This window comes from Ptychodera flava, chromosome 10 (assembly GCF_041260155.1).
Source record: "Ptychodera flava strain L36383 chromosome 10, AS_Pfla_20210202, whole genome shotgun sequence".
NCBI classification, from domain to species: domain Eukaryota; kingdom Metazoa; phylum Hemichordata; class Enteropneusta; family Ptychoderidae; genus Ptychodera; species Ptychodera flava.
In genome coordinates, this window is record NC_091937.1 from 229699 (window position 1) to 255048 (window position 25350).

The window sequence follows — 25350 nt, forward strand, 5'->3', positions numbered from 1 at the left end:
TTTTGAACCCAACTTCTCAACATGTTACACTTTTTTCAAACTGGTGCAGTTCATTTTCTGTGATGAGAAACCCTAACAACCCATTATTATTTCCAAAGCTCAGGATATGAAGAAGCTCTCTATGACAATGAAAAGTTTCAATTTACACATTGAAGGTGTGAAATTGGGCTAAAATGCTCGTTTTTTGTTCAAAATTCCATGAAAATAATAAAAAGTTTCTAAAACTGTATAAAATTCATCAATGGCCTTCAAACTTGCATAAAATTGTCATGTTATCAAAAGACACGAATTCAGGTACATGATTTCAGCATCATGTAACATCATATGTCAATAATAAACAAAAACAAACACACAATTAGTGTCTTTCAAAATAATACAAATGCTTCCTGTGCAAATGCATCTCTTCAAAAATACAAATAATATTTTACATGCAGTACACTAAACGTATATTGACAACTACTGTGTATGGAGCAACGGCATGATTGCATTGCCTAAGCATTATCTTTTACTTGTCTATCGTATTTGTTTGTTTGTTTGCTTGTTGATATATTTTATTTCCTCTAGTGGCAGTGATTTTCCAGGGAAAAATTCAGTGTACATATTTACTTTGTCATCAGTTTACTATCTTTGTCCCCGAGGTTATCGTTCGCCCAGTTAAAGCGATGAATTCGTTTCTTCGCTTCGATAAAGTTTGTATGTGCGATGTGTGAGAGTGAGCATGCGTGCGTGAGTGCTTCACGAACTCTACAACGTGTGGAGCGGTCTCAATCAGAAAAATGTAACAACTTAGCCGGCTATTGAACCACTCTTTTTTGGGAGTGGAGATTTAGCCGAGCGATTCTCTCTGTGGCCTCTCTGCTAGGCGACTGATGCCGTATGTTGTGGGTTCGAACCCGATTGAAAACTAGCCGTATTTCATAATATTCTTTGTTGTTGTTACTTAAAATCTGTCTTCAAAGTTAGAAGAAATCAATTATAGAATTGTTTGCATGTAAACACAAACAATTAATTTGCATACAGAGACAACAAGGTTCCATATTGTACATGGAGGGGTTACTATTGTGCAACACATGCACACTACTATTGGGTGTATTCAACTGACTCTGTATAGTTGTAACCGCATATATGTTTAGAATGAAGGGTTGAAGACATAAACACATGTCACTAACCTTTTTATCGATTAATTTTGGTGTTTAAACCAACTGACATTAGTTTGATTCACGTACGCGTACGCAACTCTCCGTGGTTTATCGAGTCACGGACTCTTACTACCATGATATACTAGTCAATCTGTTCGCCAGTTTGATCACATATTTTGACAAGCAAGCCACAAAATCCGCCACGAAATGGAAAGAAACCACTTGTCTGAGAAAAAAGTTTCATGTCAGATTTATTTCAGTTGAAAAAGTGCGTAACACGTAGTATATGTCTCGCGACGTCAACAGTTCGGAACAGCTACATATACTATTGGTCGACCATCAAAGGCCATCTCGCTCCAGGCTGGAGAAGGTCACAATATCAACAGTTTAAGTGGTTTTATTTGTAGTCATTCGCTTGAAAATCGACAAAATACATTTCAATTTAGCCAAATCCTTACAAATCACACAATGCCGCCATATTGGCCACCGATACGTTCAAAGTTCACTATCGCGATCGAATTGGTCAGCAAATCGCGTCATTTTTCCGTAATATTTTCTCAAAAAAACTGTAAAATCTGCCATGTCTATCACCCAGAGGGCAGTAGCTTGGCATAACATAACCGTCTTCCGTGTCTACGGCATGGTAAAGCTTTCAAAACGTGTTTCATTCAATGCACAGCTGTGGCCGTCCGCGTATCAGCAAAGCTGAAGACCTGATTAAATATTCATGAAAACCACTGACCTCTTCACGGAAAGTTCGCATAAATCACTACAAATTTTGATTGTTAGGCTGCATGATGTCATTATTTCAGTCCTTATATGGTACTGAACTGGGTTCAAAGGGTCAGGAATAGCCTTCTTCTGGCTGAGTTCGGCAATGCGTAGCTAAGTTAGGCATAAGCATAGAACGCATTCACTGTCGGTTTATATACCGACGTGGCATTGAAAGCGAGAATGCCGTGTCGGTTTATAAACTGGCTCGGCGCTTTAAGGGTTAAACATTAAACATGGCCACCATTGATACCTATGTTCGAGTTTGCTGTCTCAAATTTTCACTCATTTTCGTTCATATGACTCTGAAACTCCAGGAAACGATTAGGAAGAAAGGGTTATCTTCAATTATCAAGGTTTTTGATATTTTGCAAAATTAAATGCGAAAAAATGCTACGAAAATGCCAACAGGCTTATTTTTTACACTGACAAGTTCATTTTAACAAATTCACATCTCCATCCCTGGGTGCATCTGTACACCAAATACTAAGACAGTAGGTGCTGCGGTTAAGGAGTTTTTGAGGGGGACGGACATACATACATATATACATATAGACATGCAAATGGTGCAAATGAACTGATTCACCTTAAACAATAGCCTCTCTTTGGTATATATACAGTACATATACCAAATAAGAGCTAAAAAATGTTGTTTGGGGCATGTCATAGAAACTTTAAAGATTCAAGCCAATAGATGTACGAAGTGGAGATTTTGCAATTCAGTAACTGATTTTGACATAGCTGAAGATGATTTATCTTCATGATGCAAACGCTATGCACTCTTGCTTGAGCCCGACAATTGTTTGCACCTTCAATTTGGTCCAAATACTTTATTGCAGCCAAAAAAGAGTAAGTACTTAAAAAGTGGTAGTATATATAAATTTCTTCTTATTGTGTTATTACTCACAGTCAATAACATGATACTTGGTGGTTTCATGGGATATTCAGGAGGAAATGTAATTCTTCCATGATATAACCCATCTTCGAATTCCGACTCTGGTGCACCCCGCACTGTGAAATGCCACTCAAAAAGATTATCCTGCAAACATGAACAAAAGTAATTTAAAACGTTTCGGTGTATGAAAGCTGAAATCAAGCCGAAGAAAAATCTGTCACAGAAATGAAAATCCCAGGATTTTGATTTCTGTCAGTAATACTTACCTTTGAGACTACACAAATTGACAATTTTTGTAATGCGAATGATGAAAACTTACAAGACAAAGAAGCTTTCTACACAAATGGGTGGGTCACACTAGCACTAAAAACCCTTTACCACTAAACATAAGCTTTCAGTTACTGGCGTGGTAGACTCAAACAAAGAACAAATGCTCTAAGCTTGCTCCATAATGCACTAAGTCCATTTAAAAAAAAACAAACAAAAGAATAAACATGTAAAGCATGGGGGTGTTGGAGAAGTGTAGTCGTATTACTTACAAGATATGAACTGAAAATGCTCACGTGTTTCATTATATATTGCAGTTATGTGTAAATTTGAACCTTTGCCACATGTTTGCAACTTCATTGAAAGTATTATGATCAACATAATGAACAATAATCACCGCTGATTAATTCTAAAAGGTCATGAAGTAAACAAATATGTAATTAGCTGAAATCAAAATATTAAAGTTCTTTGACTGCTGTCATTGTATCACCATTTTATATAGCAAGTGTAATTACCGTTGGCCAAGTCCTTCAAGCCATATATGCCGAGCTGTGAAAGCTCATTAGGTATGCAAATTGTAAATTAGCTGACATGAAAATGTGAAATGACTTGCGATATTGTTTTAACCAGGTATAATCATCAATGTACATAGCATGTTTTGCCAACTTTGATCTAGTAAATCCCAGTGTATATCCCTAATAAGCAAAGTTCATTAAATATGTAAATTAGGAATTAAGTAAAAATGTTGTCAATAATGTTGTATCATGGTATCTGCAATATATGTAGCAAGTTTTGTCAACTTTGGTCAAGTCAATTCAAATATATATCCCAAATTAGCAAAGTTCATAAAATATGCAAATAAGGAATTAGGTGAAGTTAATATGCTTAATGACTTCCAATAATGTTAAATCATATTATCTTCAATATACATACGAAGTTTGGTCAATTTTGATTGAGTCAAATCAGACATATATCCCTAATTAGGAAAGTTCATTAAATATGCAAATTAGCAACTATCTTTCATGTAACCCCTTAATGGTTCCCACTGCTGATATATCTTGGTGTGATCAACATTTGTAGCAAATCTCATCAAATTGTGTGTAGTCGTTTTTAATGTATATCCGGTTTTTTTTCTAAAATCATTAATTATGCAAATGAGCAAAAAGTATGCAAGCCACACCCACCAAACATTGGGCCAATGTCCCTGAAGCTACTATACATGGATACAAAATGAAGTATTTCCTGACATGTTTTTATCCTCCAAGATGGTAAGCATTTCACTATGAACTGTCAAAAAAAGTTGAACTTTCTGATAATTCCACACTAAAATTATTTTGGCTTTGATGATTTCCTAATCAAATCAATTATTTAAAATCATATTAATTATTTTTTTCTGGGTGAATTGATAGGGTTTATACAGTACAAGAATTACATACAATGTAAGTCAAATTTTGACCAAAAAAAATTCCTTAAAAATACACATTTGCATATTTCTTCACAATTTGAACAAATCTACGTTGGGTTATCCCTAGGGACCTGTATACCAAATAACAAAGCTGTCTGACCAGCGGTTATGAAGAAGAAGATTTTTTACCAAAAACGCCTTTTTTGGCATTAATTTGCCTATTTTCAACAATATCAAAACATAGGGCCAAAGTCCCTGAAGCTACTATAGACATGGATACAAAATTAAGTATTTCCTGACTGTATGAAATTATCTCACTAAGGTCATCCTTGGGACCTGTAAACCAAATATTAAAGCTGTCTGACCAGCGGTTTTGAAAAAACAAGCGACTCAACAGTTGACAGAGCTCTGCTGTGTTATGTAGAGAATAACCTTTTGTGACACATGTATTGATGAAGAAGGTGGATATCTTTGATAGCTCATTTCAGGATGGCCTGACCAAAAATGGAAAAAAAATTCCGTAAAAATACAGATTTGCATATTTCATCACAATTTTAACAAATCTAAGTTGGGTTATCCCTAGGGACCTGTATACCAAATAACAAAGCTGTCTGACCAGTGGTTATGAAGAAGAAGATTTTTTACCAAAAACGCCTTTTTGGGGGCTAATTTGCATATTTTCAACAATATCAAAAATTAATAAAAAGTTTCTCAAAATCATATATTTTATCCACACAACAAATATCAAATCAGTAAGTACTGCAGTTCTCAAGATATTTGAGTGGACGGACGCCTCACAAACGGATATACATATATACATACATACATACATACTGACAGTGCACGCCGGACGGATACCCATCCCAATAGCTTCTATAGACTATATTAGTCTATATCAGCTTGAATGCGGATCACGTCCAAGAGGCCGTCCCCACTTGAGATACAAAGATACATGCAAAAGGGACCTTAGGTCTGCGCACATTGAGGTAGAGTCATGGGAGGACATTGCATCAGATCGTTCATCATGGAGACATGTTGTTAAAACAGGTGTGAAAAGAGCTGATGAGGATCGTTTCCAATCATGGGCACAAAAACGCAAGAAGAGAAAAGTATTAACCACACCCAAAAGCACAGATTTTATCTGCAACAATTGTAACAAGGACTGCCACTCACGGATAGGTCTCCACAGCCATAGTAGACACTGTTCCAGCTCAACATGACTCAATCCATCGTCTCTTGAGACGGACGGAGGCCAATGGAGCTAATAAACGAGAGTTAATTACATTCTAATTGAAGTAAACAAGACTTGCTTAAATCAAGATTTTCATCATAAAAAAGCAGCATATCTGTCAGGTTATAAAGAATCTTAAGCTGGTTTTCTTTTTATCAGTATTTTCATCCTATTAACCAAGCACATTTTAACTTTCAAATTATCATTGTGAGTAAGTTCTGTTGAATAAGTTGAGACTGTACGTACTCAGAGAAAGCACACTGAAGAGACAAATGTTTGAAACTTTAGAAGTTCAAGGTCATCAAAAGCATCATGTAACACTTTCATTGCACTGTTTACACAGATTGCATAATTGCTATAAATAGCACATGAGGAATCTTACAGCCCAGCTTTACCATAAAAACCCTATCACTTTGACCACTCTTTTAATTGACCACTCTATTTTTTTCCTCAAAAAGTAATTTTATTTTATCCTTACAAGTCAACCATAAATGGAAATTAGAATTTTCTCTATCTCTATTTATTTGACCACCCTATCATGACAAACTATTTTGAGCAATTTCTTTTAGATAACATACAGGGCACAATAAATGATGGTTCAGAATATGTCAAAGTTGGGATTCAGGAAAGTTGCCTTTACATGTTTTAATCCTCCAAGATGGTAAGCATTTCACTATGAACTGTCAAAAAAAGTTGAACTTTCTGATAATTCTACACTAAAATTATTTTGGCTTTGATGATTTCCTAATTAATTCAATTATTTAAAATCATATCAATTATTTTTTTCTGGGTGAATTGATAGGGTTTATACAGTACAAGAATTACATACAATGTAAGTCAAATTTTGATCAAAAATGACAAAAAAAATTTCTTAAAAATACAGATTTGCATATTTCATTACAATTTGAACAAATCTAAGTTGGGTTGTCCCTAGGGACCTGTATACCAAATAACAAAGCTGTCTGACCAGTGGTTATGAAGAAGAAGATTTTTTACCAAAAACGCCTTTTTTGGCATTAATTTGCCTATTTTCAACAATATCAAAAAATTGAAAAAAATAGTTTCTCAAAATCATATTTTTCATCTACACAACAAATATCAAATCAGTAAGTACTGCGGTTCTCAAGATATTTGAGTGGACGGACGCCTCACAAATGGACATACATACATACATACATACATATATACATACAGACTGACGCCGGACGGATACCCATCCCAATAGCTTCTATAGACTATAGGCTATACTATCAAAAATTAAAAAATAACGTCAATGACACTGTAGCTCCCATCCTGGACTATTTAGTGTTTGTTCTCTGGTCAGATATTTGAACATGTGTGAAAGGGATAAGTGCATGAAGTGAAAATACTTAAATGAAATGTACTGGAGACAGTGAAATATGTTTAATGTAATTATTCAGAATATAAAATGGAAAAAATACAGAATTAGATATATCGAATACTGTGATACAACCATTAACTCAACAAGTCATTTACAATGACATAGTCCCCACTCGTAATAGGAGTATTAGTCTTGATGGGGTAGGAAAATGTGGTCATTAAGAAGTATCACTGGAGTGTATATGTTGAGATCTATGGGCACATAGGTCTATGTCGTTGTTCCCAATTTGAAACACATGAGGCATGTCTAAGTTATGGTTCTAAATCGGGAAAAAAAGATCAGACCTCTAGCAGTATTGGCCAGCCAAGAAATACATATGTGCATTATAAATGAGGTACAAGATGTGACATCTTAAGGTCTAATATCCTATCAAAATTGCAGGGTATAGAACTTGTGGTTACTGAAATATGCATATATGTATAATCAAGGTCAAAGGTCATCGAGGTCACATGACATTTTGAAAAAAAAAAATTATATTGCTAATTAATCCCTATATGCCAAAAAATCAGATCTCTAGCTCTATTCGCTTGCCCAGAATTAGATGTGTACATAATTAATGAGGTAAAGCGTGTGTTGTCATAAGGTCTCCCATCCTACAGGACATAGCACTTGTGGTTACTTATTTATTGACATAAACATAAACATATATTTTAGGTAAAAGGTCATCGAGATCACATGACATTTGGTCAAAAAATTTCTCTCCTATAGTTATCCCTATATACCAAAAATCAGACATCCAGCTCTATTGGCTCGCTCAGAATGAGATATGCACATAATTATTGAGATACAGTATGTGGCGTCATAAGGTGTCCAATCATACCAAACATGAAGGGTGTAGCACTTGTGGTTACCGAGTTATGGAAAAATATGTATATTTGAGGTCAAAGGTCACCGAGGTCACGTGACATTTTGTCAAAAAAATTGTTTTGCTAAGTTATCCCTATATACCAAAAATCAGACCTCTAGCTCTATTGGTCGCTCAAAATTAGATATGTGCATAATTAATGAGGTACAATATGTGGCGTCAAAGCTGTCCCATCATACCATACATGAAGGGAGTAGCACTTGTGGTTACTGAGTTATGGACAAATATGTATATTTGAGGTCAAAGGTCACCGAGGTCACGTGACATTTTGTCAAAAAAATTGTATTGCTAAGTTATCCCTATATACCAAAAATCAGACCTCTAGCTCTATTGGCTCGCTCAAAATTAGATATGCGCATAAGTAATGAGGTACAATATGTGGCGTCATAAGGTGTCCCATCATACCATACATGAAGGCTGTAGCACTTGTGGTTACTGAGTTATGGACAAATATGTATATTTGAGGTCAAAGGTCACTGAGGTCACATGATATTTTGTCAAAAAAATTGTTTTGCTAAGTTATCCTATATACCAAAAATCAGACCTCTAGCTCTATTGGCTCGCTCAAAATTAGATATGTGCATAATTAATGAGGTACAATTTGTGGCGTCATAAGCTGTCCCATCATACCATATATGAAGGGTGGTAGCACTTGTGGTTACTGAGTTATGGACAAATATGTATATTTGAGATCAAAGGTCATCAAGGTCACATGACATTTGTCAAAATATCCGAGATATCTGCGTGAACGGATGGACTCACGGATGGACGAACAGACGGACATGACCCAATCTATAAGCTCACTGGACTTCATCCGTGGGACTAAAAATTGTGTCACTGCATCCTTTTTGCAATATGAATACAATGAGAAACTAAATTTTTATTTTTTGTGGCCTTATACATGGGAGTCTATGGAGATCTGCCTAATACATGGGAGTCTATAGACGTGTAAACTTTAAATATGCAAATTTCACCACGATTTGCCCAAATTTGGGAAAGGTCACTCCTATGCACTTCCATACCAAGTTTCAAATCAATCGGACTTGTGGTTTCAGAGCAGGAGATTTTTGACCAAAAATGGGAGAAAATTACAAAAAATTCATGAAAAATAGCAAGTCCAAGATACTGACCAAGATGCGCACAATCATTTCATGTCAGCCCAAAGTACTTACATGCTAATTTTTCATGTAATCTGCTCAGTGGTTATTGAGTTTTTTCAATTTTGACTGTTTTTACATTTTTTCACTTAATTTGCATATTTTTGGCAATGACAACTTCATTTGAAACAAATCTCATCTACAGCCCATCATCCATGTACACACCAAATATCAAGATGAAATGTACAGCGGTTTTGGAGTTTTTGATGTTGACGGACAGACATACAGACATACAGACATACAGACATACAGACATACAGACATACAGACATACATACATACAGACATTTCCCTAGCCTATAAGAATAGCTTCCATTGCCATATATACATATGGCTATGGGAGCTAAAAAAACAGTTTCTCAAAATCATATTTTTCATCTACACAACAAATATCAAATCAGTAAGTACTGCGGTTCTCAAGATATTTGAGTGGACGGACGCCTCACAAACGGACATACATACATACATACACACACACACACACACACACACACACACACACACACACACACACACACACATACATACTGACGACGGACGCCGGACGGATACTTATCCCAATAGCTGCTATAGACTATAGTCTATAGTAGCTAAAAAGGGAACGATAATTACATTTTGTTCTACTCGGTCAATGAATAAGATAACAAATACGCAGATATTTAGCGTATATTACGCACTGTAGAAATGTTTGACCGAGTAGAACAAAATGTAATTTTCGTTCCCTTTTTACCATTGTGTCTGTATAGCCTCTGATGAAGGTAGTCCGTGTACGTCCGAAACATTAGGAAGAATAAACATCTATTGTATAGTAGCAGACGGGTCTTGTCAACTATTTTTCACACCTCAATCTTTTAATTGACCACACTGTTTTTTCCTCAAAACAAAAGAGGGGGAATCACGCAATCGCGCATCCTAGATGTAAAACTGGCAGGGTTTTAAAATCGGAGGAATATGGTACACACATGGTACATACAAACATACATACAGACACCACTGACTTCAGCTTGTACAATAACATCACATTGGTATACCAAATATGAGCTGCAAATGTATTTCACAGAACGTTTTACCCCTTTGTATGATGCAACAAAGACCTTAGACGTGAACCAAGTCTGCTACAGAGCTAGTCAGGAACCTTAGTTACAATCACAAATCTCCTAACAGAAACCTACTTTAATTGGAAGTGTAGCATACACTTTAACTTGGGAGAGGTCCTAGACAGTAGACCGAGTAGAACAAAAATCACAGATGCTGTTCATGAGGGAAATGCATGTAAACTGTACAATGGCTGAGAAAGACAAAAGCAGCACTGCTGTTGTAGTCACGATGAGGGACTTTGTTTAAGTCTACTAATAATTTGACATCCTGTGCCTGTATTACTCACGTGCTATTTGCAATATCTGTGAGAATGTTTTTCCCAAGCCATATTGAAGCCATATTTCTAATTTGACAGAGTAACTATCACATGATCATGTCAAAAAGTGATTCCTGCATGCCTGAGATATCTGCGTGGACGGAAGGATGTAGAGAGCCTAATCTATAGGTCCTCCTGCACTTTGTTCAAGGAGACTAAAAAGAAGAAGTGCTAATTTCACCATTGAACGTGACTTTCAATCAAAATCCTGCAGTGGTCACTACATGTGCATGTACCTTTTATTAACAAATGTTTCATAATATACATGCCACTTACATGAAGAGGTTGAGCATAATAGTTTTCTGTTGGTTCATGTAACTCTTGAGCTTCTTTCATTAAACGCTTCACAGCTGCAAAAGATTACAAAAAACAAGTCACTGCTGATGACACGGTCTCCACTTGTTGATGGGTACTTTGATAACAAGTCCTTAAAGAGAATGGAGTCCTGTTCATTAATATGGTATGTGCACAGTTGCGAGTGGAGTGATACGTACCGGCTGCCGCGTACTATGCATAGAATAATTGGAAGTTTGGAAACGGAATGGCCGTTATACGCACCCCTGGCCGAGTTCGGAGGCCGATTTCCCTCACAATAAGCCTCAATTATATACTTAACCAGCATCGATGGCCTCCAATACATCTAAGAATTCATACCTACAAGCCTCTTTGCATCAAAAACGACCTTCTGTCCGTTTTTGGGTGCGATTTCCGACGGAACCCATGTTTTTTGACGTGATCGAACACTTTCGTTCTACAGCTGTGGGCGGGGTCAGACCAGCCGCACTGTGATTGGCTAATTTTTTTCCGATCGACCCCATGATGACCTCTCTTGTTTTGATCGCACTTTGAGGCATAAATACGGCCCGGTGGTTTCAATCGGGTTCGAACTCACAACGTATGGTATCTTGTCACCTAGCGGAGACATTAAAATTAGGCTATAGAAAAGGATTGCTGATAGGCATATTCGAGAAGACTGTTACACCTTTACTCAAGAGCTACAACCACTGCGGGGCGAAACTATGCCCGAGTGTTTCATATTCTGCGAAGCATATTTTTACCTCAGAGCTTTTTGGCCGGTTGCTAGTGACGACAGCGAACACATTGTATCAATTTATTTTCGATAGAATATCGATCGAAATCTGCTGGCGTTTCAGCTCATGTGTTCAGGTCACTTCATGAATATGTCCACAATAACCCGTATATAGTACCAACGTATCCGTTGGTTTCTTGAACTTAAATTGAATCGTCGACACTCTTTACAGTTTTTGTGATTTTTGTTTCAGCACATTTTCGCGCACATTGGCCAAGTTTTGCGCCATTTTTGGCTAGGAAGGTCATGCGAGTGAGCAACACAACATTGTATCAATTTCCTATAAAACAATATTGATCGATAACGTTCACCGCTTGATTACAGTGGACACTTTGCGCCCGTTCGCCTCCGTTCTGTGTTATTTTTTCAAATTTACTGGAATTTTCATCGTTGATATTCGCCCAAATTTGGTCTATATTACAAGTCATCGTTGATGACACAGTCCCCACTTGTTAATGGGTACTTTGATTACATGTCCTCAGAGAGGATAGAGTCCTCTTCATTAATTAGGTCTGTGATAAAAATACTTTGATACAGATGGCGCTCAATGGCCAAGAATGAGTTCCATGGTGATGAAAATATAAAACCAATGTAGGCCACCATCCTAAAGTTCATAAAATGAGTCAACTAGGAATTAATCAACAGGATGTTGCAAAACATTTTTGCATACAATTCGAACACTTAACAGATTATCACTGGTATCATATTTCATAAAGTTTGATGCAGTATTTACAACACTATGAGATCAACATCTGTATCAAGTTTCATCACAGTTGATGTTGTATTAATTTGTGGCTATATCACTCTAATTAGGAAAGTTAAAAAATGGCCACAAGGCAGCCATATTGGATCATATCACATAACAAACTGACATGCATATCTATGACATTAGTCAATCTCCTTGTACCAACTTTGAATAAAATCAGTTGAAACATGTCTGAGTTATGGCTCTGTACATGAAAACATCGTAATAAAATGGCTGCCTAGCAGCCATATTGGATCGTATCACATAAGAAATCGACATACATATGTATGACATAGGTCAATGTCCTTGTAACAACTTTGAATAAAATCGGTTGAGCAGGGTTCTCCCCACGCCGGACAGCGCTGGTCGGGCCCGTCTGGCACTCAGAATTCCCGACCAGCATTGACAAGTGACCGACCGGCACTTGCAGTTCAATACTTTGAACAATCAACATGAATGTCTATGACACTTTTGAGGTCAAGCAGTTCATAAAATTGCATGAAGAGTTGATGAAAACAATGGTACTATAGAATGCCTTTCAATAAAATGCTATTTAAACAATATCACTGGTTGATTACCGTACGCTGATTTTGCATATGAAAAGCTGTTCAGCTGTTGAACGTATGTTCACAAGATCATCGCCCTAATGAACTAGACACAGTTTTCCTGTCACACAGTATCTCTGTACGATCGGAAGAAGGAGAAAAACTGAAGTTTTTTTGCTTTGTATCAAGGTTTATAACATCATATAAATGAAGTACGGAAGTGAAAATCAACACAAAAAACAGGACCTAACTAAAACGTACTCTTCAATGTTCAGTTCATACTCAATGAGTGGCATTGTGGAAAGACTGCATGCAATGAAAGTCACGAGCAAGTTTGGTGTCAACAAATCCAGTCTTTGAATTATCAATGAACACTCACTTATTTTTCAAGTCAATAAGCCAAAAGTTACTTGTCCGTGGCAACAAGCCTCTCTGTTTGTGAATTTTCCCATTCTACAATGACTATCAAGAAGCAATTGAAGTGAATTTGACATCGAGAAATTCAACTTTCAAAACTATGGCCGATTAGTCAACCCCTAAGTTCTTGGTTTAAACTCTATAGAGTCTGCGCATGAGCAGTAACAAGACCACCTAGGTCATTTGAGAAAACACTGGATGCTGGTACAGTGCAATGGTAATCCAAACTTCATAGTGGTGAGGGGGATATTATAAGCACAGGAAAATGATGACAAAAAAGTGGTACATTATTTTTCAGAAGCTTCAAAAGATTCCTTTACAACTACTAAAGATTTTTTTTCTTTCTGTTTTGTTCAGTTAAAACTGAAAAAATACTTTGAAGGTACAGTGGAAATGGCTATTATTTGTATATCAAGCCCTAAGAATGTAAAAATACAAGCATATGAATGTTACAGTTTTTCATGAATATTAATGCTCATGAATATTAATGAGCCGTCCAGCACTCTTGGAACTCTGGGGAGAACCCTGGTTGAGATATGCCTGAGTTATGCCTCTGTATATGAAAAAATCGTTATAAGGAATGGCCACACAGCAGCCATATTGGATCGTATGACAAAACAAATTGACGTGCATATCTATGACATTGGTCAATGTCCTTGTAACAACTTTGAATAAAATCGGTTAAAACATGTCTGAGTCATGGCTCTGTATATGAAAAAATCGTAATAAAATGGCCGCCTGGCGGCCATATTGGATTGTATCACAAAACAAATTGACGTGCATATCTATGACATTGGTCAATGTCCTTGTACCAACATTGAATAAAATCGGTTGAAACATGTCTGAGTTATGGCTCTGTACATGAAAAAATCGTAATAAAATGGCCCCCTGGCGGCCATATTGGATTGTATCACAAAACAAATTGACGTGCATATCTATGAAATTGGTCAATGTCCTTGTACCAACATTGAATAAAATCGGTTGAAACATGTCTGAGTTATAGCTCTGTACATGAAAAAATCGTAATAAAATGGCCCCCTGGCGGCCATATAGGATCGTATCACAAAACAAAGTGACATGCACATCTATGACATTGGTCAATGTCCTTGTATCAACATTGAATAAAATCGGTTGAAACATGTCTGAGTTATGGCTCTGTACATGAAAAAATCGTAATAAAATGGCCCCCTGGCGGCCATATAGGATCGTATCACAAAACAAATTGACGTGCACATCTATGACATTGGTCAATGTCCTTGTACCAACATTGAATAAAATCGGTTGAAACATGTCTGAAGTACATATGAAGTAATCCTTGTACCAAGTTTGAATGAAATCGGTTCTTGCATCTCTGAGATATCTGCGTGAACGGACGGACGCACGGATGGACGCACACACGCACGCACGCACGGACATGACCAAACCTATAAGTCCCCCCGGACGGTGTCCGTGGGGACTAACAAAATGACAGATATTTGGGCTGTACAACTTATGAGACGCATACTGGTTAAAATGCGTCAATTTAAGACCCTTGTTCTGCATAAGATCGCCAAATTATGGACGGCAACAGTCCGTATATTTCAGTGATCGGAATAAAAAAATGCAAATAAAACATTTTCGTGAAGAAATTCATCATTATTCATTCAATTTCATCATTATTCGTTCAAAATTGAGGAATTTGCACCGGCGAGAAGTGTGCAGTCTGTTCGGTGTATTATACGTCATTGTTTTCTACGGGAAATCAAGCCTATTTGCCACGTTGTAAAATGAAAAATATGTCTGAAAAAAAACCCAAAAAAACATTGATCTAACTTTTTCATTTCGCTTTAATTTCTTAAAGTGTTTGAGATAACACAGCTGATGAAACTATCGTTTTATTTTTTTGTGTTTCCCTCTTATTTTTATGAAATGACAAGTTAACGATCGTTTGGCGGTTGACTGTGTTTTTCACCTATTTGTGCATATGAATAATTATCGCATAGCTATTTCCAGATGCCAAAATGTCATAATCGAAAGGTCAACATATAAGGAAATTGAATCTGCAACTCTTTCATCAATATTAAACTGTGCAGGGAGAAAATTTGGCGAAATTTTAAACATAGAGTTGAAGGCGGATTTGACTCTCTGTGATGTGCCCGTTATGATGTGTGGCAAAGACACTGAATCATGTACGGTGCTCACTGCGAATGTACTGTGATTATGGCTCTGTCAAGTGCCGAGACGTGAAGGTACATTACACCAACTGTTTTTTACTTGAGACTTCCAACTGTGTGGTTTAGTTGCCGCTCATCTGTGTTGATGTATCAACTTCGTTCGGTGTCTCTCGGCTGTTTGTTTTGGAAATACACATTTTTTGACCAAAAGTGGAAAAAATTGCCCCAAAAATACAAAATTGCAGATTTCACAATAATTTCAATTATATAATTAATATGATTTACTTCATCTGTAGGAACCTGTATACCAAGTTTCAAAGCTATCAGATGAGTAGTTTTGGAAATACACATTTTTTGACCAAAAATGGCAAAAATTGCCCCAAAAATACAAAATTACAGATTTCATCAGAAATTCCATATATATTACTTAGTTCCTCTATAGAAACCTGTATACCAAATTTCAAAACTATCAGACCAGTACTTTTAGAGAAATACATTTTTTGACCAAAAATGGCAAAAATTGCCTTAAAAATGCAAATTTGCATATTTCTGCACAATTTGAACAAATCTGAAATAGATCATCCCTAGGGACATATGTACCAAATATCAAAGCTATCTGACTGGTAGTTTTGAAGAAGAAGATTTTTAAAGATTTTTTTACCAAAAATGACAAAAATTGCCTCAAAAATACAAATATGCAAATTTCACCAGGATTTGAACAAATCTGACTGAAGTCACCCTAAGTAAACTGCATATCAAATTTCAAAGCAATCGGACAAGCGGTTCCAGAGAAGAAGATTTTTTTACCAAAAACACCAAAAAATGCCCCAAAAATACAAATATGCAAATTTCACCACGATTTGAACAAACTTAAGTGAAGTCACCCCAAGTGAGCTGCATATAAAATTTCAAAGCAATTGGACATGCGGTTTCAGAGGAGAAGGCAATTGTTGACGGACAATGACGACGGACGACGGATGACGGACGACGACAGACGACGACGGAAAATTAACCTATTTGATAAGCTCCGCGTCGCTGACAGCGGAGCTAACAACTTTGGTAGAGCAGATGTGAAGTAGCCTTCATTTCCTATATGAGTTCGAACCCGATTGAAACCACCGGGCCGTATTTATGCCTCAAACGAGCGATCAAAACAAGAGAGGTCATCATGGGGTCGATCGGAAAAAAATTAGCCAATCACAGCGTGGCTGGTCTGACCCCGCCCACAGCTGTAGAAAGAAAGTGTTCGATCACGTCAAAAATTACGGGTTCCGTCGGAAATCGCACCCAAAAACGGATAGAAGGTCGTTTTTGATGCAAAGAGGCTTGTAGGTATGAATTCTAAGATGTATTGGAGGCCATCGATGCTGGTTAAGTATATACCGTAATTGAGGCTTATTGTGAGGGAAATCGGCCTCCGAACTCGGCCAGGGGTGCGTATAACGGCCATTCCGTTTCCAAACTTCCAATTATTCTATGCATAGTTTGCGGCGGCCGGTACGTATCACTCCACTCGCAACTGTGGGTATGTGATTAAAGATGAGGTCCATGGTGGTGAAAACATAAAACCAATGTGGGCTGCCATCCTAAAATGGTCATTAAAAAGTCAATTAGTAATTAATCAACAGGATGTTGCCAAACACCTTTGCACTGTGAAGTGTTTTATAACACTGACTTATTTTCACGTGTACAACATTTCATAAAAGATACGGCAAAGTTTCATTGAGTTGTATTACAACACTGTGAGATCAACTTCTGTACAAAGTTTCATCTAATTGGAAGTAGTGTTGCTTGACATATCACTCGGATTAGGAAAGTTCATTACATATGTAAATTAAATATTAATTAACATGACACTGCAGAGTGTCTTTATTCTATTCTAAGCAATGTGAGCTTGACATCAATGTCAAGTTTCATGAAATTTGATGAACCATTTCTCACCATATCAGCTTAATTGAAAAATTTATTAAAAATGCAAATCAGCAGTTAATTGACATGATACGTCTACATATCATTGCTTGCCATAACAATACTGGAAGATCAACATCAGTACCATGTTTCATCCCATTTGATACAGCATTTCTTGACATATACCTATTATTAGGGATGCCAGACGCTCACTGAAAATTTTCAACATTACACTGACAGTTGTTGCACATTGAACGGTTTCACATTTTCAAACTGCTGTATCTCAAAAAGTATTAGGTCTAATTCAATAAAATTTTCGATGAAAAATTCCTATTCAATAGTTTATTCTACCACGTGAGTTTTTTTAGAAAATAAAGAAAAAATACTGTGTCATTTTAGCGCTCAAAATCAAGCATTATTTTTCGCCGTACAGCGTGCCGTACAGCGGCAAGCACATTTCTCAGGCCACTGCGTTCATATGTTTAATGGAATGGCTCGTTACAGAGGTTAACCACACCCTAGGATGCCCATACTTGGAGACAAAGTAGGGTCATCTTGCTCGCAGTGACTCTGATCTTTCAAAATTGGCTCGCCCAAGCTGCGTATTTTGTTCAGCGCCTAAACGGCGTTTTGTAGGTAGGTTTTCGCTAAAATGCGGGGACAATTTTAAGTGATCGGAGTTAGTGTACCAAACAGCAAGTGTTATTCTAAATTTGTGGAAAGTTTCAAGCATTTTCATGGATGTTTTCTGATGTAATCTTTCGTTTACATTCTTGTTGTCATTTCCAAACTGCGCCATGCACAGCGCGGCCATCATAGTTTTATGCGGGACAAGTGAAAACCCGGAAGTGTTTTGTGATCGTGAATCGAGCAAACTTTTGGTCAATTTTACTTTTTATAGTCATTCTATCATTGAAATATAAACCCGTACACCAAAAACTATGTGTTAAGGTCAGTTCTGAGTAGTTTCAAAGTCTGTGCGTTTGGAATTTACCGTGAATTTTGCCGTATGTACGTACTTCGTTGAACAGCCCCGTATACTCTATACTCTATACTGGCAAAATTGAAACCCTGGTAGTTTTACGATCATTTTTCATCTGTTGATATCACACAAAATTTACAAAATGATATTTATGGGAATAAAGTCAGCATGCCATGGTAATAATTGTATGTAAACAGCCTTTATTTTTAAACAGCATGGGGGAAATGACAGACAGTGGTATAGGTAGTGCAGGAATTGGAAATTGAAAAACAAGTTAACAGAGAGGGCAAATGAAGAGAGAATGAAAAATCTAAGGAAAGAACCAAAGGCAAAGAAAAAAGTCACAACCCCGACTCTAGATTTTAATGCCAAAGGAAAATTAAGTACAACAGTATGAAAGCTTTTTAGGTGGTGTAATATTCTTGAGTAAACAAGTCATTGACAATGACATAGTCCCCACTTGTAATAGGAGTATTAGTCTTGATGGGGCAGGGAAATGTGGTCATTAAGAAGTATCACTGGAGTGTATATGTTGAGAACTATGGGCACATAGGTCTATGTCGTTGTTCCCAATTTGAAACACATGAGGCATGTCTAAGTTATGGTTCTAAATCGGGGAAAAAAATCGGACCTCTAGCTGTATTGGCCAGCCAAGAAATACATATGCGCATAATAAATGAGGTGCAAGATGTGCTTAGGCGACTGATGCCGTATGTTGTGGGTTCGAACCCGATTGAAAACTAGCCGTATTTTCTACCCTTGGTTGATAGCTCCGCTGGTGGATAGAATTGTCCCCGAGGCTATCGTTCGCGCAGTTAAAGCGATGTATTTGTTGCTTCGCTTCGATAAAAAGTTTGTGTGTGCGATGTGTGATAGTGAGTGTGCGTGCGTGAGTGCTTCACCAACTCTACAACGTGTGGAGCGGTCTATTTATTGACATAAACGTATATTTCAGGTAAAAGGTCATCGAAGTCACATGACATTTTGTCAAAAAATTTCTATCATATAGTTATCCCTATATACCAAAAATAGCGTCAATGACACTGTCGCTCCCATGTGGATGGTAACAAGAGTGTCAAAGGAGGGAGAAATTTGTGAGCAATGCTTGGTTTTTGTGTGTTTGTTGTGTGCGGGTGCCTCATGAGTTCTACACCATGCAGCGGATCTGAGTCAGAAAATCTGTAACAACTACACTATACTATAGGACGCTTGGTGAACTGCTACTTAAAAGTGAGCTGCAGCAGAGTGGTTTGACTGGGATGTCTGTTTTAGGTAATAGGGTAATGTACATTGAGAGTTGGAGTTCCACCCAGAATTTATGTAGCTTGTAGTTCATTGGTGGAATGCCAAAAAATTATGTCTAAAATTGGAAATGATTATTATTTGACTTTATGGTAATGATGATGGGAAAATATGGTCCAAAAGCAGCAGACAGACTATGCACATATCCACCATTAGGGATTGTGGTCTTGTGTATGATAGGTGGTGTGTTGTACGGGTTAGGTTGGGACTAAAGACTAAATGTATTCTTCACAACTAATATGTAATTCACTTGACAAAAAGTTGGCAAATGTTACAGATTTTCCTTCTTTCATATCATCTAGTTTTTCTTTGATGCTGTCATACATTTCTTTGTATTTCTTTTTGTCAACTGTATCATCATTATCTAATGGTGTGAGAATCATTGTCTCTGACATTGGAGGCATTGGATAGCCAAAACGACATATGGGTTTACCTTTTGCTCTGCATGATTTTGAGTGTTTATGAGTTTGCAGGTTAAGTAGTTCACTTATTTCAGCTGGTACATTGGAAGAACATGACACATATTTGTCAATGAAAGTGATCACTTCTGCAGGTGTGTTTTGCTGATGGTTTGGTGCATTCTCAATCCACAGCAACATATGAATGTGTGGAGAACCTCTTTGTTGGAATTCAACTCTGTAGAAGTAATCAGTGAGTTTGCCTATTGGTTCATGTGGACTTTTGAGTATAGTGTTTATGAATACATTTATTCTGTGGTCAAAGAATCGAGCACAAGTGACAGGGTCTGATTGCAGTAACCTTGTCTTTGTAGCCCAATCCATTGCTTTCAGATCATCATCAGTATAGTGTTTACCATCAACAAGAAGGCCTAGTATGCGGTGAAGGTCAATCCATCTAGTATCAGCACTTGAGAGGGAACAGAACCATGTCGGTAAACCGAGTTGTCTGATCATAGCAAAGACATCCTTCTTCCTTTTTTCCAAGTAAGGTGGTGAATTTCGCAAATCTCTGAATATATAAAAACCGTCATCAAGTCTGAGTAGTTCTGTTACTTTATCAGGGTTTAATAGGTCAGCAACTTTGTAATTTTTACCCTCAGTTTTACAACGCCGTAATGCAAGGTGTACTTTATCATGTATTTGTTTCAACTGCAATTTCTTCAGTTTAAAAAATATATTTGGTACACAATTAGCAACGCGTCTGTCCACATTACGAACTTCCCATTTACATATGTCACTGTAATATACAGGAGAGTTATTTTCTGTATCAATGAGTCGACATTGTCCACAGAATATGGTAGGAAATGCTAAGTATTCTGCATCTTTATCGGCAAATAAGCTCAAAGGTCTTTGTCCCTCACCAGGTGCGAATGTTAACAATTGATAAGAGATATTAGTATCATCAAGTAAAGTATCCATATTAGCAACAGCACCCTCTTTAGGATCAACCTCACTGAATGTATCACTACCGGTAGAATCAGTGTGAGAATCAGACTCAACTGACAGTTGGGATGCACTGTCTGTATTCTCAATGAAGGCTGCCATGTCAGTATCTGTATTATCATTGACTTTCTGGAACCATGAATCATCAATTTGGATACCTGAATTTTGGTGCAGAATACTATTTTCCATAAGCCACACTAATGCCTGCATCACTTTGTTGGGTCTGATATTTTCAGTAAATTCGCATTGTGTATATGATAACTTTCGTTTTAGCTTGACTGGTATAGTTGCAGATTCATTAAGCATTCTTGGTAGCATATTGATGGTAGGGTTTATATCTGTTGGGATATTCACAACAGGACCAGATAATGATCTTTGACCTCCACGGGGCAAGTTGCACAAATGCATAAAAGGAATTCTCAAAGCTATTAACCGTTCCTCTAATTGGTGTAAATGTAATTCTGATGGTATATTGGGAAAATCCATTCCATTGGCTATGGACAGTTTTGGGACTTTGCCTGCAGATACAGATCTATAGCATGTAGTACAAACCAATTCTGTATTGTTGACAGAGATATAGCCAGTCAGGTATTGAGATGCACTGGCAGAATGTGTGGCTAATTTGGCAGCTTGCATTACAGACTTTCTGAACCATGTTTGATGACATGATGAACAGACATAAATGGGTCCTTGAGATGTATGTTTCGAGAAACTATCAATGCAGTCTTGCAATAATTCACCATGACGGTTGTCTGGCAAGCTTGTATTCAGTTTAGTAATTTCTGAACAGTCCATTGCTCCAATACTGCTTTCAATTTCATATCTTTCTATGTTTCTTAAGCGCTTAATGTCTTGTGCTTTTCGTTTCAAATGTTACTCTTTCTGTTGGAAAACAACACTCTGCCTTTGGGAGCTTTTATAACTTTGTTGCTGCTGTCTCTCTGTGTTTTTATATTCAGTACATTTGCGAAGAGATCTCATGGAGAGTTTGGTCTTTAATTTCTCTTTTAGTCTAAATGTAGAATTCTTTCGCAAATTTTGAATGTATATTTTATGCCTCTCCTTTTCTGGCTGTCTGAAGTTTGGATTTTGACGCAAGTATCTCATCTGTGATTGCAATTTCAGTTTTTCTCTTTGAACACTGGATTTTGTCGAAGTTCAGTTATGTGACCGTAATTTTTGTTTTTCTTTCTCTTTGAACACTCGATTTTGTCGCAGTGCTTTCTTTTGTACTTGTTGTTGACAACGTTCTCTGTCTTTGAATTGAGGATTTAGTCTCTGTTGTTGCATATGCAATTTCAACTGAACTTTTTCAGTCTTTCGAAAATCTTGGTTTTGCCTCTTCAGAGCTTTCCTTAATTTATCTTTTTCACGTTCACCAGCCAAAAATGAGTGGTTTTGTCTTCTTTTCTGTTTATATTCTCTTGCATACAGTTTACTTGAAACCTTTTTAGGTACAGATGACACAGTACTGTTCACGTTACTTTTATAGCTGTCTAACCTCTGAGCATTCTTTTTAGAAGATAGTTGTTGTGTCTGGAAATTAAAATAATTAACCATAAGTTCCTCATGTTTGTCATGTTGCTGTTGAGCCTGATGTGCTGAATTATTAGCATGAACGATCACTTCTTGAAGCTCATATGCTGTCATTTTATTCAAATTCAAGTTATCAAACAAAGAATACAAATAATTAATTAGAGCATATTGTGTGTCAAAGAATATTACAATACTTGAGCCATCAATGTGTTGCAAGCCATGTGAGTTACGGCTATGTGAATCAAATATACAATATTTACCACTGTGGTGTTTGGAAAGAGCCATACAATAGCCACCTGTCATCAACAACAAAGTGTTACTAGAATTGAAAGCTTTGGTAATGGCGTCCTTGAAATGTAAACAGTCTGGTACATCTATATCTGTGAAATGATCTAACAACCCAAAATACTGCTTGCGTTTCTCTAATTTGTATTGCAAAGACTTCATGTGTACAATATTTGGTAATTCATTAAACATTAAAATGTCTGAACGAAATTCATTGCTGGCCTGCAGGTAACTGACTGTTTCTCTGTATAAACTGTCACCATTATGTAAAATGCAATTCAAGTCCTCAGGTGTTAATGAATGCTTGTCTTGAGATACACATAAGTATACTAGGGCATGACAAGTGCATTGTTTACCTCTTGAAGATTCATGAAAAACAGGACTTCCTTGATGAATACTAGCTTGTATAACATGGCCTATAGTGTAACTTTCCCATTCAAGCTTCTGACAGTTGCTTTTCTGAGTCTGAATAGTTTTACTTTGCAGTAAAAAAGGATCTATAGGCAGTATGCTACTGTTGGGCTGTATTTGTGCACTGCTTTGTGGTACATGACATTCTGTGCTGTAAAGGTTGCTTATGGATGGTTCACTTATGAATAGGTTGCTTGGGTGTCTTATGGATGGTTCACTTATGAATAGGTTGCTTGAGTGTCTTATGGATGGTTCACTTATGAATAGGTTGCTTGAGTGTAAGTTGCTTAAGGTACTTTCACATAGGATACTATCATATGGTAGCAAACTCTTATTGTATCGATCACTGTCGATAGATATATCATATGATACTGGGTGTTTTGCCTCACTGGAACCACCCAAACCAGAATTGTCAGCTGACGTACGCTGATTATCAGCATGGCTCCTGCCAGCACCAGGCTGTAAAAGAAACAAAAAAATGCATTTATTAAGGTGATTTGTAGGAACCTGTATACCAAATTGCAAAGCTATCAGATGAGTAGTTTTGGAAATACACATTTTTTGACCAAAAATGGAAAAAATTGCCAAAAAATACAAAATTGCAGATTTCATCATAATTTCAATAAATATGATTTAGTTCATCTGTAGGAACCTGTATACCAAGTTTCAAAGCTATCAGATGAGTACTTTTGGAAATACACATTTTTTGACCAAAAATGGCAAAAATTGCCCCAAAAATACAAAATTACAGATTTCATAAGAAATTCCATGTATATTACTTAGCTCATCTGTAGAAACCTGTATACCAAATTTCAAAGCTATCAGACCAGTACTTTTTGAGAAACACATTTTTTGACCAATAATGGCAAAAATTGCCCCAAAATTACAAAATTGCAGATTTCATCATAATTTCCACAAATATTATTAAGGTGATCTGTAGGAACCTGTATACCAAATTGCAAAGCTATCAGATGAGTAGTTTTGGAAATACACATTTTTTGACCAAAAGTGGCAAAAATTGCCCCAAAAATACAAAATTGCAGATTTCATCATAATTTCAATAAATATCATTTAGTTCATCTGTAGGAACCTGTATACCAAGTTTCAAAGCTATCAGATGAGTACTTTTGGAAATACACATTTTTTGACCAAAAATGGCAAAAATTGCCCCAAAAATACAAAATTACAGATTTCATAAGAAATTCCATGTATATTACTTAGTTCCTCTATAGAAACCTGTATACCAAATTTCAAAACTATCAGACCAGTACTTTTAGAGAAATACATTTTTTGACCAAAAATGGCAAAAATTGCCTTAAAAATGCAAATTTGCGTATTTCTACACAATTTGAACAAATCTGAAATAGATCATCCCTAGGGACATATGTACCAAATATCAAAGCTATCTGACTGGTAGTTTTGAAGAAGAAGATTTTAAAAAATTTTTTTACCAAAAATGACAAAAATTGCCTTAAAAATACAAATATGCAAATTTCACCATGATTTGAACAAATCTGACTGAAGTCACCCTAAGTAAACTGCATATCAAACTTCAGAGCAATCGGACATGCGGTTCCAGAGAAGAAGATTTTTTTACCAAAAACACCAAAAAATGCCCCAAAAATACAAATATGCAAATTTCACCATGATTTGAACAAACTTAAGTGAGGTCACCCCAAGTGAGCTGCATATAAAATTTCAAAGCAATTGGACTTGCGGTTTCAGAGGAGAAGGCAATTGTTGACGGACGACGACGGACGATGACGGACAACGACGGAAAATCAACCTATTTGATAAGCTCCGCGTCGCTGACAGCGGAGCTAAAAATTAAAAAATAGCGTCAATGACACTGTAGCTCCCATCCTGGACTATTAAGTGTTTGTTCTCTGGTCAGATATTTGAACATGTGTGAAAGGGATAAAGTGCATGAAGTGAAAATACTTAAATGTAATGTACCGGAGACAGTTGACAGTGAAATATGTTTAATGTATTTATTCAGAATATAAAATGGAAAAAATACAGAATTA

The 25350-nt window shown here is 36.7% G+C and overlaps 1 protein-coding gene across 3 annotated transcripts in view; it reads right to left on the reverse strand.

Moving 5' to 3' along the window:
• LOC139141687 (ubiquitin-conjugating enzyme E2 J1-like) overlaps positions 1–25350 on the reverse strand; it is a 123309-nt gene that overhangs the window by 75637 nt on the left and 22322 nt on the right. The window contains exons 2-3 of one of the 3 annotated variants that reach the window (XM_070711271.1): positions 10823–10896; positions 2818–2949 (exon numbers count right to left, since the gene is read on the reverse strand). In XM_070711271.1, the coding sequence (XP_070567372.1) occupies positions 2818–2949; positions 10823–10896 (206 nt within the window). The remainder of the gene's footprint in view (positions 1–2817; positions 2950–10822; positions 10897–25350) is intronic. The other 2 variants (XM_070711273.1, XM_070711272.1) reach the window with 2 other exon arrangements.